Source organism: Centroberyx gerrardi, chromosome 1, assembly GCF_048128805.1.
Source record: "Centroberyx gerrardi isolate f3 chromosome 1, fCenGer3.hap1.cur.20231027, whole genome shotgun sequence".
NCBI classification, from domain to species: Eukaryota; Metazoa; Chordata; class Actinopteri; order Beryciformes; family Berycidae; genus Centroberyx; species Centroberyx gerrardi.
Window position 1 is genome coordinate 14,936,139 of NC_135997.1, and position 16,371 is coordinate 14,952,509.

The window sequence follows — 16,371 nt, forward strand, 5'->3', positions numbered from 1 at the left end:
TCCTCCACAAGGACACGAGTCCCTGCATAAAAAGAAGGTCAAGATAAAAAAAAAAAAGACTCCATGATTTCCTCTTCAAAATGTGCAAGTTAAGACTCATCGTCTCCCTGTTATAACTGTCCATGAGACAGAGGCTCTTAGGCTGTTACAGGGTGTTACAGGGTGTTGTTGTGCTCACTTTGTAAGCTCGTGGTCCGAGAGCAGCTGCTTCAGGTGTCTGGACAGCAGCTTTTTCTCCATGGAGAGGCGAACCCAAGCCCTGGCCTTGCCCACGTCTGTCTTGATCTCACTTATGTTCTGGATGTGCCTACAAATAAAACGACAGAGCAGAGGGGTCAGACGAGGTGAAGCGCTCATGCATAAGAACAAACAGTGCACAAAAGCAAAGACACGCACACCATCTTCTTCATTATCATTATGGGAAAACAACGTTAACTGCAGCTAGGAGTCACTACCACGGCCAAAGAGCTGGATCTCAGTCTGCTTATGTAGCAGTATTTCCACCACGGCCGGGGATTCCACAGCAGACCGACACTCAGACTCCCCAGTGTGCGAGCCAGTCCCATGTCATCGCTCCGAGCCACTATCATGCCTCCCATGTCCAGACACATTCCCTTCCACTCCACCTGTGCCATAAGCATTGTCTGCTCCCTAAGAGCTCCTCCTAATGTCTCTCCACCCTCTACTCCCCTCCATGTTCACTCACACAAATTAACCCAGTTTCCTCCACTCATCTCCATAGCAACAGAGGAAAACATCTACTGGACAGAATATTATTGCAACCTCTTTAAGATTACCTTGAATATTTACACAATCATTAAAGGCTTGACAATGTGCAGGACATTTTCTTTTTCAAATTTCAACATCAAAACTTACAATATAAATAACTACTGTCTGGTAAGATGATGCATCAATTATTAAAACCCTACGATGGTAAGGGAGGTGGCTGCTTCTGTGAGAGAGTTTGTTTATGTGCAGGGAGTCAGACACAGACATGAGTGGGGAGGAGGGGCTCGCTGTCAGCGGCGGGTACAGCTGTGTGTCGGTGCCCTGAGCTAACCCTGCCTCGCGTCTTAGCCGGACCGGCGGGGGGTCTGGTAATTAGGCTGGAAGTAACGTGCTGTTGTTACCCGTCTTCACTCTGCGCCTCCTACATGCCGCACAAGGAATGACATTTCACATGATGACTCCTGATCTCTGGCTGGGCATGGCAGACATGATAACAGTGATCGCATGATAACAGTCTCATGCCGCCATCACACAAACACACACACACACACATGCATGCATGCACACACAAACATACAAACACACACAAACACACATACACCATGTAGGTTTCTGTCTGCTGAAGGAGCTCTCACAGGCCATTCAGTATTTTATCAATATAGATAGTACAATAATAAACAACATTGAACTAGTAATAAGCCTGGCAGTAAGCTGATTTTCAATGCAGACACCAGATTGTGCTGGACAAAAATATTAATCAAATCTGAGAAAAACATTTTCAGCCAAAACTGACATTTCAGCAGAATTCTGACACAAATCATAAATTAATGCTTGTGTTGTGCAACTAACACGCTGTGAAGGCAGTACACTTTTAGTAGAGATTTGTTTATGCACTGAAGGCTATGATGAAGCCATCATTAATCTAGGGCAGGGGTTTTCCAACATTTTAATGTCACAGACCCCTAAAGAGACACACATTAGGCCATTTTGTCTGAGGGAATCAAATGGGAAAGATTTTGTTGCTGTTGATTCAGTATTAAATTGTCTACTCTGTATGTGGGGAGGTAATAGTGGTGAGAGTGAAACCTAGGATTAAAATAGTCATTCTTATACATTCTCTAATTGGGATTATTTTAATTATATTGAAATTAAATTATTACTGGTTTTGCTGGGGGGGGACCCCCTGAAATCCCCTCAGGCACCCTTGGGGGTCACCTAGGGAGAACCACTGATGTAGAATACATAGTAAATTCAAAGTAGGTATTATTCAACAGTCTACCAGAAGGGGGCAGCCTTACTCAAACTTACTTTCCTCTGATGGTGAACTCCAGCTTGAAAGTATGTATTAATATAGTACTATTAATACAAATATGTATATATACAGTGCAGAGAAAAATGTAGAGACATTGTCCTTTATTCTTTTTTCCTTTATTAGGCTCCCCATTAGCCGACGCCTCAATGACTGCTAGTCTTCCTGCGGTCAAAGACTCACCTCATGTCCTGGATCAGAGAGACTTTGAGGGGGGGCATGGCAGATCCACCATCAGATTTGCGTCTCTCAGTGTCGTGGATGAAACCTGAGGTAGGGAAAAAACAAGGTTAGACTATGAGATATTCACATCGTCACCACACCACTCTCCAGGTCTGATTATAACCTTTACCTAACAGCAAAGGTGATTCATTTGTTACATATCACATTTCCATTCATTTTGTTTATTTGGTGATGGAGCAGCTGATTTCAGCATTCACCTGGAGGTCCTAAACCGCCTGGAGTCGCATCCTTCTTCTCTTTGCTTTCCTGGTAGTGGAGCAGGTGGGACCACAAGGCAGATTTGCCCTGAAGAAGCAAACATACACCATTAGTGCCATCAATTGCTGCGAAGGGACAGTGTTGATGAGAGTATGTCAAGAAGCCGTGTGTCTCTGTGGTGTGTGTGTGTGTGTGTTTTTTTTCCAGACCTGTTTAACCTGCAGCCCATGGCTCCAGATCCTCTCCAGCAGGTCACAGAGGCTGGCGATGAGCGTGTTCTCCTCCACGCCAGTGATGCTGACCTCGCCGTGACCGAGCTCCACTGCCTCCCGACCCATCTTCTCCACCAGCATACGCTTGGTCTGCAGGCAAACACACAAATACACACACATAAATACACACACCATCGTTACTTCTGGTGATCTAGGAATTTAAAGGACAATACCAGTGTTTTTGTGGCAATCATCTAGGTTCATTCATCTAAGTCACTCTGAATAAAAGTGTCGACTAAAAAACTGTTAATGAAAGTGTAGAAAACATGATGAGTATTACTCTGTTAAAATAATGTGGCAGTGTAGAGATCATTGCAAACAGAGCAAAACTGAACATCTACAGCACAGATATGCACAAACCTTGTTCCTGCACTCCTTGAGCAATCCTTCAACAAATTTCCAGTTAGTCTGAGCGATGACGGAAGGTGAGAGGTTGGACAGTTTGGGCTGTCTGATGGTTGTGCCCAGGTTCCTGGCCTCCTGGATGTATTTCTGGTACCAGACAGAGAGAAACAGTCAGGAAACCACAAACCAAAAAAGGGAGCTCAGAAACAGCTGTGGCAGAAAAAGTTCAGCACATAGGTGGGCTCACATCACTCATGAAGGTGACTACAACATTCACTACAAACACTGGATAAATGGTTGGCTAACTACAGGTGTTGGTCTCAGTCAGGAATAGAAATAGAAGGGATATTAGTGTAAGTATAATTCTGAGTGTTCAATTACAGTGAAGTGCAATGGAGGCTGTCTGATGATGGTATCTGATGATGGGTTGCTATACATTTATTTTCTGTCCTAAATATAGATTCTATGGGGCTTGCTAGTGTTCAATATATAGATTCAAATGTTCAATGTATATATGTTGAGTGATATTTCTACCGTCTATTGTCTGTCATATGTCTTGTCAATGTGTCTCTGATCCAAGACAAATTACTGTACAATTACAGCAGTCAATATCCAGACTTCAGCCTTAAGATATTGAACTGATACCCCAAATATGATATGTCCTAGAAGGTAACATGGGCTATCAGGTCGAGCACTGCTGGTGGTGGAGGAAGAGGAGGGACGTGAAGACCACATGGGGGGATAGGTCATGTGGTCACAGTGTGAAGGCGAAGGCCTCACTGACTACCAACACATACCACATCCACAGTCACCGACTTTAGACAGGGCTTGAAGGACTGGGAGAGCCAGTAGTAGTCAAGAAACAGCAGGAGCTGCAGCTCCGGAAACAAGCACTCCACATGCTGAGAGTGTGTGTGTATGCGTGTGAGACAGGCCGAGAAAGAGGGTGTGTGTGTGAGAGAGAGAGAAACAAAGAGCGAGGACAAGATAACAACAGAATCAAAATAAGGCGAAGAGAGAATGAGTCATACAAACAGAAAATGAACAAAGACAACAATGCTCTGTCATTCCAGAATGACAAACGAGGCACATGGTTATGAAACAAGAAAAGCGTGGTAAGCTTGAGTGAAGCAGAACATAAAGCCTAAACAAAAAAATCTTCATGTATAACATCTACAATTAGATGAAAATCTATACGACTATAACGAAAATCCACATAGGAAAACCACAATGGAGACCTCTCACCTCTCTCTGGTCATTGTCTAAGTAAAGGTGCTCAGCGTGTTGCTTCTGTCTGTCCTTCCTCCTCCACTGGGCCGGAGCGCTCCTCTTTGCCCATCTATAACACAAAACAACACGGCTTTAGCATACCGTCAACAAAATTTGAAAACATAATTAGGAATCACAGTGCAACGTTTGAAGTGAAAGCAATGTGAAAGAGTCACTTGTTGCTGGTGGGCCCAGTGGAGAGCACATCGGACTGCAGTCGGGGGAAGAAGCCTTGTTCGTAGCGGCCCTGACCGATCTTCATGTCCAGCAGGTGGGGGTGCAGGGCCGTGTGGTCGATCTTTGACACTCTCATCTCAATGGCCTTCTCTGTAGAGGAGAGGTGGGGGGGTGAGGAGGAGGGGGGGTGAGGAGGAGGGAGGGGGGGTGAGGAGGAGGGGGGGTGAGGAGGAGGGGGGGTGAGGAGGAGGGAGGGTGGGTGGGATTGGTTAGATCACAGGATGCAGTGCTTTGTGTTCTCTGTGTTCCCTTGTCTGAGAAGAATAATTTGCCCACCTACACATTTTATTTTGGGCAAAGTCATAATTATTTAAAACAAAGTGTTGATTTAAATTTATGTAATCATCTGCTCATGAATTTTGAACCATGCCCTCGTATGACTACCATTCATAATAGTGAGAGATGGATTTTTGCTATATCCTGCATTCTGATTTCACCAAGTTCATAGACTGCTCTCATGTCAAAGAATCATTTGACTATCACAGAAAAAGAAATGATCCTTTAATGAGACCTGCTTTTAATATACATGAAATTAAAAATAATAATAATAATAATTAATATGTAGGGCTATTCTGACCAGAAACCTACAGTAGTCAAAAATTGCCCTGGGTAATTTACCAATATTTTTTTCCCAATCATTCAAGCAAGCTCCTTACAATTCCTGTAGGTAGCTAAACAATTGTGTTGAGAAAACTATGACAAGAGACCTCTTAGTTTCTCATTTAGTCAGTCATTGATGACAGAAGAAAGAGAACAAGTTAGACATGAAGATAACACTTCAGCTCAGCCCAAACCACCAAGAACTTCTTCCAAAGAACCAGCTCACATTCGCCCATGAACGACAGCTTTAGACAGTGTTTTTCAGAGTTGGATCCAAGCCCATAACATGAGTTGCAACATAAGTTCCCAATTATTCTGGAGAAATGGAATCAAATTTGAATAAACACAACAACAATAAGCACAGTGTTACAAAGGAGAAAATTGAAACATGAAAAGAAAATGTAAGCTTAATCGATTAAACTGATCCTTGCTAGCTAGCTGGCAAATATGTTGGATGAAAAAACAAAACTGACCATGTGAGAAATATATAAGAACTATTTATGATGAAAAATGATATAAAAGATGAGGAAAATTCTGCAAAAATGAAGAACCCTAAAATTGATTTCCCTCAGCGATGCAGATAAGACTGGGAAAAACAAGTCCACACTGTCTGAAGCTGTGATTCACAGGAACAAGGACTTAATGCCCAAAATCTCATCTCTGATTAGAACTTATTCTAGCCCATTCACCTGCATGCTGAGTTATCACACCACCACAAGGACCAGTGATAGCATATAACATTGTTAATAGGATTCCGCTCACCAAGCCTAGTATGAACTGACATGCTTGCAATGCATTGTGGATCACACAGAGGAATCTCAATAAAACAAATACTATAAACTATCAAGTCTTCTGTATAAATCACTATTTCATTGTGTTCTGTGTTGGAGCTGATAGCTACTGTGTGGACAAGATGAAAGGAAATGAATCAATCCTCCATGAGTGTATCTGACATAATGCATTGCAAGCACATTCAGAGACCTGCCACCAAGGAATGTTTGAAGTAATGAGAACAAATGATTACTAAGGTGGGCCTTGTAGTTCTCTAGCCCAATGGCATGAGGTCCAGGGGCGACAAAATCTGCTTTTTCATATCGCTTTTTAATCAGGTTGTCTGCAAACAAGACAGCAGTTATCAGTCAGTTAAGTAGTCAGAACAGATCTCGAAGGCGGTCAACATTTGACACCATCTAACTCATTTATGCTCACTATTGTGGAAAAACAGTTTCAGGGTTCCCACACTCACTTGGGCATCAAATTCAAGGGTTTATTAAAGACTTTCAAGGTCCTGTTTGGTGAAATTCAAATTGCCACGTTTTGGGGTAAGACATGGCATTGATCAAAATTAGACATAGAGGCCTCATTTTTTTACTTGTGTCAAGTCAAGAAACACTGGTCTAATCATTCATTTTTAAACTGAACACTGGCTATATATCAACTAATCAAATCAAATATCAAATATCTATCACAGAGTTTTCCTCAGGATGTGAAGTATTCATGCTAGGATGGATAAGTATTTTATTTTAATAAAAAAGAAATCAAGTACTTTCAAGACAATCCATTCATTTTCAAAAACGTTTTAATCCTTATTTTATTTTTCACAAATCCAGATTTTCAAGGCCCATGGGTGTTTCCTTTTTCCTTACCCGACTCTTCAATGTTGGTGCATTTCTGGTACATGGAGGTGCGCAGAGTGGGCGTGCGGACGTTCAGCATGCGGATCTTATCCACGCGGGAATCAAACACCCTCAGCGTGTGCTCCTTGTCCTCGTCGTCATGGCAGAGGATCTTACTATCGATGAAGGAGGCAAACATCTGAGTCTCCAGGAAACGGGACAGGAAGGGCAGGTAGGGCTCCGGCTGGTCAGAGAGGAAGGAGGCCTGCAGGGCAAATAAAAAAATATAATAATAATAATTGAAAGGGTTGGAATGCATCAATCCCATTAGTGTGTGACAATTACTCAGTTATACTTTACAATTTAATAGGGATGGACGATATGCTTTTCGATACACAATATGGGGTTCACGATTTGCTACAACCACAATACGATGTAATAAATAAAAGTTCAATCAGAACAAAGTGACTGTGCAGAATCATGTTTATTTCTGAGGCACAAATCATTCTAGCAATGTCACTGGCTTGCTAGAATGTAAGGAACAATTTAAAAATGTCATTACAAAGTGCAAATAATATAATTTCGATGGAGAGCTTGTGAAAATGTGATGGGCAAGCTGTCTCATCTGTGATTACTACAGCAGAATAAAATGTGGGTAACACCGCCATTCATTTTTCTGCCCCACGATACGTATTGTCACATTTTTGTATTTCAATATATTGAATTTCAATACATCCTCCCATCCCTACAATTTCATGTTATATTTCAAGTATGGCCTTTCGCTATACTGTGCTACACCTGAACCATCCACACCAAGCGGCAGATCTCACCTTGTCAAAGTTCTGCATCTGGTCTCGATTGCTGAACCAGGACTCCTTGTCCTGGCTGGGCTGGATGACAAACACCTCGTAGTCGGCAAACATCTGTGTGAATCGGTTGGCGAAGACCTCGCGCACCTGGATGTTGACCTGGTGCATCTTAAGTTCTTCCTCATCACACTGAGCCCGTATATCTTTATTACTGCTGGCATCCTCTCTCACCTCCAGCTGATTTGCACACACGCACACACACACACACACACACACACACAACACAAAGGAAAAATAACAAAATGAAGAAAAGATAGGCAGAGATAGGGAACAAGGTTATGAGAATACAGGCTTGATGAAGAATGAGCAGTCCAGTGTGTTTTCTGACTGTTATCACAGGCTGCTGATGGAGCAGCGGGGTTATGGGAAAGGAAGTGAAGGACATTTGTTTTGATTTATGGACCAAAGCGAACTGAAACACACATTCCTTATTTAGCATGTCATTGTGTCAGCTTTGCATATGCCCGCATGAGTGGGTCAAAATAACACTGACTACCGCTGTGTGCCTGCATAAATGAGGAAACAGAAAATGGTAAACAAAGTCACAATCCAATGACATGATCATATGACCCACTAACCTCATAACATATCCCATAATTCACTGCCTCGCTCCCTTAATTCCAACTCAGCAGTGACTTTAGATAAGAGTAAGCATCTGTGAGGCCTGACCTCCTAGCTGGAAAGCTATACGCAGACTATCAGGCAATCCCTTCAGGGAAAGCTAATGCCAGCCACCAGTCCATAAGCTGATTAGGCTGCACATACAGAGACAGCCTCTAGTTAGCAGCTAATTCATCCATCCATCAGCCTTTAAAGTGACTGTTCCATCACACGACTGTCTATTACCAACAGCTCTCTCTGAAATGCTCAAGCCAAATGGAAATTAGGCTGTACAGCAGCCAATTACAGCTGTTGATGGCAATGTGGCAGCCAACTGTATCATCAGGCTGGTGCTCACAACACTCCAGCTGTGGGGAAGACATTTACGAGGAATCTCTCCAACAGTGAGCAACATTTCTACTCTAACCTATGCAAAACATTCTATCTAAAACTACTTAATGTTGTCTAAACAAAACCACAAAATAATTACATATGGAAAGAGCAGAGATTGTATTTGACTTGCGGATATTTGAATTTGTTAAACTCATATAGAACTGTTGAATTTAAAAAATGGATTTGTTGAATAAAATAATTTGAAAATTGCTTTTGTAAAGCTAATTTGCCATTGAATGCAGGGGCTTCAAATTGAATGTGATTATATTATTGAATTTTACTTTTTTGCACTTCATGTATCATATATAAAGCTCTTGATTATTTTCATTTGCCAATGTTCTATGATTGTGAATCAAAGAACCTGAAATCACAATATATGATTTCACATGATTAGTTGTGCAGCCCTAATTCTATGTCAGATTTCCTCACTGGGAAATGCTCTCACCTTCTCCAGACTGACCCCTGTCCTCTTGACCAGCGCCTGCAGTCTGGCGATGGTTTCATTCTCCCTCAGCAGGTAGGAGTTGAGGGGCGAGGCCAGGTTGCCGTTGCGCTTGTCGGACACCATGTCGACGGAGCGGAAGCCCCTGTATTTGGCCTGGCTCTCGCTGGCGTGAAGGTTTCCCTCAGGAGACACGCCGAAGGACATGAGCACCTCCGAGATCTCCTGAATGAACTCCAGCTTGTTGGGAAACTGGGGCAGGTCCTCCGGTAGCTCGATGAAGTGGTTGTCAATGTCCACAAAACACAAGTTAGCCTGAAATAAGACAGAGCCGTGGTCACAACATGATAATACTGATGGTAATGCCTGAAAAAGATACAAGCCCTGCTAATATCACTACTAGTCCTGAACTGAAACGGGCACACTATGCTGGGACTAGCAGCAATGGACCCTGAAATACTCCAGAAATACTCCAGAAATACTCCTGAAATACTCCCTACGCACTCAGCATTTGTAACATAAAAAGACCTAAGTTCAAAGGATCTGGAATAATTTCATACTTCAAAGCAGCAAAAAAACATGCAGAGACAAAAAGAATGAGAAGAAGAAAAAAATCCTGTCCTCCATGGCTTGCATCAGCTATACAATAAAGGGCCTACCTATGCAGAACGGCTTTAGTAAAACGGCTTGTTCTGATCATAAATAAAAACACGGTCAAAAGGATGGTTGTATGCCTTCAAAAGGGACAAGATGGAATTCATCCACTGAAATATTGAGCATCTTTTTCAGTCTGTTTCAACATACAGCCTCTTTTGGAGTCTACCTCCTCTTTTGGTTGAATTGCCAAAATGCCCAGCAAAACAAGTAATCACAAGTCTGTAGAGGCATTCATGCAGCCGTGAAATGAGGTAATCTGCATAGTTTTTCAGGGCTAGAATAGGCAAATGAAAGAAATGACGACAGCTCAAACACAATATAGGACGAAACTGTGTTGAGTGTGTGTGTGCGTGCGTACCTCCTGTGGCAGCTCTAGCTTGGTGCGGTCATCCTGTCCGTTGGAGTGCAGGCCCATAAGGTACGGCACGGGGGCGTCCAGGAAGTGGAGGAGGGAGGCGGGCAGAATGGGCACGTAGACATGCTGCCACTGGAACGGGAACATTAAGGCTGTGATGCTCTCGGCCACTGTCATCAGCCTCTGGTAATCTGTTTCACACACAAAGTAAAGGCAGAAGAATAAGAGATGATCGCCAAATGAATACACAGACTGACCAAACAGTGCAGGGTTCAGATGGTTCATTTTCTGAGCTTGTTTTTAGGCTCAGTTATTCCTTAAAGAGCTAAGTAAATCATAATTACAGCTAACATGATTCTAAGTGATCACTTTCATCCCAATGTTTTGTTGTTTTTCTGATTGGAGCAGTGTCTTTCAGGATGACAGGGACTTATTGACAAGGTACAAATGCACAGCATAATCATGACATTGTCCGCATGCAAATGCCTGCTCAAAGACAAAATGAATGATAAATTAAACATTTATGCGATATTCTGGAACACAGTATGGGATGGGTATTTTCCACTGACTTCATTAAGAGAGAGAGCACAGATAATCCCTCACAGACATTCTTTAGTAGTAGTGATTTAGTAGTGGCCTTTCCTTCTAGGAACTTAGTGGACTAACATGCCAAAAAAAGAAAACACCCCACACTGTTACAGTGCCATGTGAAGGCTTTAATCTGGTTGTTTACATTATTCTCTCAGTAACCTGTAGATGTAGGAGTGGATTTGGATCAATGACCAATCTCGTTAGCTGTGATGACGCGCAGTAAGCTCGACCTCTGGCCGACGTTCTTCCGTCATGACTTCATTCAGTGCCACTCATTCATGCGCAGGGTTTCACACTTTAGTCAAGTGTTTGGCATACATGTAAACCAGCGTCCGGTCCTCTTCATCTGCATTCCTGTGCTATCTATCGAGACCTATATTCAGCAGCTGCTCCGTCGCTGCCGTTATGGTGCCAAAATAACCACTCTTCCTTCATTTGGCCTTGTGCTGGTCAACCAGAAGAGACTCTCTCCCTGGCCTGGGCCTCCCCCTCATTCTCCCTCTCACCAGGCTACCTTTCCCAGGATGGGGACAAGAATACTAACATCGCCTGTCTCCTCTTATACTAGGCCACAAGAAGCCATTTCATCACATGAAACAGAGACAAACACGAACACACACTGCCACATTCACACATGGGTGCATGCCCACGAAAACTCCTATGAATCACCATAATCCTTGCCAACAACAGTTGCAAAAAAATGAGAAAGGAGCCGCCCTGTCCTCATCAAAAATAATATTTCATGCCAGGTGACATTAAATGTAGATAGCAGAGCAATTTGGGTTGAATAAAAGAATTGCACCAGATGAAAGTACTGCAGCCTCTTCTTGTCCAGTGATTTATGCATGCAGGATTAATTGAAATCAATTAAAAGTGGGTGTGAAGTTGACAAACGTGCACTTTGATAAACTTTCTGTTGTGTGGAGAGAAGATTGGTAGCATTTTGGACTTGAAGGGATTTTTGTTCCATCCACTAAACAAGCAGTGTGCAAAAGCGTGCAGTATTGCAAGCTAAAAATATACTGGACATACAGAAGTGAAACTGCTACAGATCTTCTTGCCGCTCTCTAAGTTGATTGCTAAGTTGATCAAATGGCTTGTGACAAAGAAATCTGTATTCCTTTGAACAGCTCCAGTTGGTACCTTGGCAGTAATGGAAATTATTTACTGATTTTGATCAGTTAATGTTTTCATTTGTTCTTAAGCAAATGGGAAAGCCAGAGAAGGACATATATTTTGTACATTTTCCATATACGCAGTCCTCGTTTACTAGATTTTGTTCCAGCATAATTGTGACCCTGACTGCTGTCCCGCCTTTTGTCAGTGCAAGTGTCCCGTTCTTGCAATTAGTATGATGAGCTGCATAATTTTGTGAACTGACCTGACAGGCTAAGAGCAAAACTAAAACGAGAGACTCACAGACTAAAATGAAAATGAGAGAATCTCTGGAGGAGAGGTTGTAAAAAAAAGTTGATGGGGAAAGAAGAATGACAGCAGGGTAGGGACTCAAGCGTGTACAAATTTGATGAAGAGTGGAGTCGTGGTGGGCAAGCACTAATCTTATAAATCTAATAGAGAAAGAAAAGTGGGCAGGGTGTGTGTGTGTTAATGCCATGCACTAAAATCCATTGAAAAAGAAAATGTGAGAGAAGTGAGAGTAATTTATTCATTTGAAAAAGTAAGGAGTATGAGTATAGAGTGGAAAGTTAAGCTTGTTGAGGTATCTTATAACCTCAGCCTAACACAATGCGTTTACACAGTTTAAGATCTGTGTTTTTGAATGTGATTTCATTCGGCTCAGTCAGCTAGGCCTGTAGCGGGTACCATATAACTGCAGTGTCATGGGTTCAAATACGGCCTGTCACATGTCACCCCCCTTTCTCCCAGTCTTGCTCTACTGTGTCTATCAAATAAAGACAGAAAATTCCCATAAAAATAATCTTAAAAATGATTTACTTTTATCCATTACAGCTTGTCACAAAGATTCTCTGAACCTTTAAAGCTCTGTCCAATGGATCACATCCACAGACAGCTTAGCTTTAAACAGTGTCTATGTGCCCCTGATGTTTGCATTTATCCACCATGCTAAAGCAGACCAGAACTAGCTCTGACAGTTAGCACAGTTTGGTCACAGACTCTTTAATTAACACATATCAGATTTGGAACAGCAGGAGAACTAATGATCCTTATTGACAATTGAGTCCTCAACTCTACTTTACAAGATAAGGTCATCACAACCTCCAGTATGTTAGAACTTTGTTGACAGGATGATTGGGCTAAATGGCAAACAGTGATGCTTGGATACATGACAAGGTTCCCTTGCTCCCTTTGGGAAGGTAGGGAAAGCAGCAGATACTTATTTCAACAGCATTTCATGTTAACGGCTTTGTGGGAAAAACGTTGGCCAGAGTTATTATAGTGCTATTTTTAGCGCACCACACACAGTCATCTCCTTATTTGCAGAGCATCCCTTTCCCCAGTGTGAGAGTGTGTGTGTTTGTGTGTGTGTAGCATTTCCTAACAATCCCTCATCTCTTCTCAGTGGAAAATCGGTAGGGCTTAACTCTACACAACACTCTTCACACATTCAGCAGTGATGAGCCTTGTGGGGGGAAAAAAGGCATGATGTCACTTCCAACCAATAATAATCATCCTGCATCACTGCCATCCTTCTTGTCTAAGGGTTGCCTAGCAACACCACGGCTTTGCCCCTTAAGAGCTTCTCCCCCCGGCCTCTGGCGTTTTGTAAACAATTTACCTTCCCTTGCCCTGTAATGGATCCAATCGCCACGCCAGCTCCAGCATCCTTAAATAATTTCCTTGCTGCTCTGCACGCTCACATTCTCTCCAAATGCACTCTTCCGGTGTTCAATACAGATTTCAGCATGACATACTGCAGAATGATATGAATGCCAACTTTTCTAAAAAACCATACTGCTCAGCAAAGTATGGTTTGTATTAATCTGATCTGTATTGAGCTATTACTATTCATGGATGAATATTAATGGGGATCCTGCTTTGTGAATTGTATTACTGCCAAAGGATGTGGATAATGGTTCGGTTGCTGTGGGTTTTTATCAAAAGCTCCTGTGGAATTAAGTATTTTACTGCCAGACTCCCGGTGTGGGTTTTGATTTTAGAATGAAGCACAGGGAAAACAAAGAGGGACTGATCACAGCAAACAAAAATGGCCCTTCACAGCACACTGCTGTAAGCCAGCCTGTTCACCCCAGCAGTTCAAATGGGCACACAAGAAGCACACACATAAGACCCTCTCTCTCACACAGGCATACCCGCATTTACATGTGGGTCCTGGCAGTGGGAGCTGCCTGTGACGGGGGAGCGGACGAACATTTACACAAGCTAGAACTCGCAGCCCATTTCTTTAATGGAAGCACTCAACAGGTTACATAATCTGCTGGATAATAGTTGCACTAAGCATACCAAACACGTGTCGGTGGCCACAGCCTCGGGCCTTGTTCTCTGTCCCTACACAACAGCTGTCCTTAAGATTCACAACTTCTTTAGTTGGCCGCAAAGCCATATTACAGAACAAAACTCTAGCGATGACATTAGGAGTAATATTTCCTCTCCAGTGTATTCATCTGTCATGTCTAGCATCCTGGTGAAGGACACCTTGCCAAGAGGTAATATTAGTCAGATTTATCTTGAAAAGCACAAAGAGCTCAGCAGCCCAACAGCTGTTTGCCATTGAACACAACATTGAATCATATTATGTATTATGGCCAGAGATAAACACCCTTTTCTTGAGCTACAGTGAATAAAGTAAAGAGCTCCAACAATTCAAGTATCACCCAGAAAATCAAAAGGCTTTATAAACATCTTCTCACCATAAATTTACTGGAGACACTATAATTACTAAAGAATTCAAGCTGCTTACTTTTCCTCGAGGATGAACAAGGCTACACTTCTGAAAACCTCTCGGCAACATTGACCATCAGTGGTTTTTCCCATCATGTTGATGCAACAACCATTAATCTTAGGTTCTCTAATACAATGATGGGCTACGGTTACACTTGTCATTTCTACATGAGTTTTGACATCATTGCTAATGTGGTGGACAAGAACCGCTCAAACAGGTCATCACAGCTAACGAGATTGGTCATTGATCCAAATCCACTCTTACATCTACAGGTTACTGAGAGAATAATGTAAACAACCAGATTAAAGCCTTCACATGGCACTCTAATAGACACAGAGCTTTATTCGAGCATAAGCAAGGGAGAAGCAACTCTCTCATCAGAGGAGTAAGTCTCTAATCAGAAAGGAGTGTGCAGAACTTTATACTCTACATATGGTGTGACTATGGGGTAATCATCTTCCTTAAGATAAGCACATAACAATCTGAAGGTTAGACACCTGACAGACTGAGAAAACAATAGCGTTTTTCATAAGTATCTTTTAGCAGCAAAAGTATCTTATGATCAGCGCTGACCTCAAGGCTCAGCTCTGAGTTAGCCACACAATTGTAGCATAATTCTAGTAGCAGTTTTCCACTGAGTTATGCTGAATCTTATACAGGGCATTTTCTATTGTTTGATATATGCTTTAGAGTTCTGCTTCCACACTAAAGATCTGATTTTATGAGATCACTTCGCTGTATGTCCACACCTGAAATTCCCTGAAAGTGGCTGTTATGCATAATGCATTAGGTTATCCCGCTCTCCCACTCCAACTCTTCATAATATATGTGTGTGCGTTGCGGATGGATTGTGTTCACACTACATAGAATTATGATCCAAATGCAAGCCTGACCACTTCTCTACTTGGTTTTGAAAACCTAATAATGTGAGCAAAATGTGACTTTTATGTGTTGGGACCTGTCACGTAATGCATTCCTGGCTTGACTGGATGATAAAAGTTGCATTAAAAACAACAAGTGTAACCGTACCCGTGGCACTTCAGCCATGGAGGGCTAGCTACTTACGCTGTGAGTAGAGCAGGATCTGGATCTCCAGCAGGGCACAGGTGAACAGCTGAAGAACGTTCTCCACCCCCAGCAGATCAAACATCTCACTGATGGCAAAGTCAAAGAGCGGCAGCTCAGCTGTACTCGGCCTCTGGCACACCACCGGCCCGTAGACGCCTGAGAACTTGAGGGAACGGCCCGAGGGTGGCAGGGGAACCTCGTAGAGGATGTTGTAGATGTAGCTCTCCAGGGGGAGGGGCGGCGGCTGGGGGGAGGTGACGGCCTGGTGAAGTTGCTGCAGCACCTTCCTGCACGCCTGGGCAAAGGCCATGGGTGCAATCAGGCAGATACACTTCGACACGTACAGCGTGTCACGACTGATGTCATACGAGTTGAAGCGCTGCAGGCGGGAGATAGCGGGAGCGGCATGGAGCGTGGGATGGGGCTGGGGGTGCTGGCGGGGCAAGGAGTGTCGCTGGTCCTCGGGCCCTTGCGGCGAGGTGGGGGTGTGCAAGATGTCATACTGCTCTGCATTGTGCATGTGGTAGAGGGTCTGCATAGCACTGCAGATCTGCTTGCTGGTCACCTCCTCGAAGAAGGTGAGGGCGAAGCCGTAGGTCCGGGAGCCGTCCTCTCTGGTGATGATGAAGGAGTGGAACTGAGGCTCCCGAGAATCAACCTGCGTCCGGAAGGACAGACCCTTTGGCATACACAGC

The 16,371-nt window shown here is 43.1% G+C and overlaps 1 protein-coding gene across 2 annotated transcripts in view; it reads right to left on the bottom strand.

Annotated features, from left to right (window-relative positions):
• Positions 1-16,371, bottom strand: part of dennd5a (DENN/MADD domain containing 5A) — a 36,803-nt gene that overhangs the window by 6,104 nt on the left and 14,328 nt on the right. Inside the window, exons 4-16 of one of the 2 annotated variants that reach the window (XM_071912179.2) lie at positions 15,674-16,370; positions 10,138-10,325; positions 9,126-9,437; positions 7,649-7,864; positions 6,849-7,083; positions 6,227-6,316; positions 4,542-4,692; positions 4,342-4,435; positions 3,112-3,243; positions 2,689-2,841; positions 2,479-2,566; positions 2,222-2,306; positions 179-307 (exon numbers count right to left, since the gene is read on the bottom strand). In XM_071912179.2, coding sequence (XP_071768280.1) covers positions 179-307; positions 2,222-2,306; positions 2,479-2,566; positions 2,689-2,841; positions 3,112-3,243; positions 4,342-4,435; positions 4,542-4,692; positions 6,227-6,316; positions 6,849-7,083; positions 7,649-7,864; positions 9,126-9,437; positions 10,138-10,325; positions 15,674-16,370 — 2,570 coding nt within the window. The remainder of the gene's footprint in view (positions 1-178; positions 308-2,221; positions 2,307-2,478; positions 2,567-2,688; positions 2,842-3,111; positions 3,244-4,341; positions 4,436-4,541; positions 4,693-6,226; positions 6,317-6,848; positions 7,084-7,648; positions 7,865-9,125; positions 9,438-10,137; positions 10,326-15,673; position 16,371) is intronic. The other variant, XM_071912183.2, reaches the window with a different exon arrangement.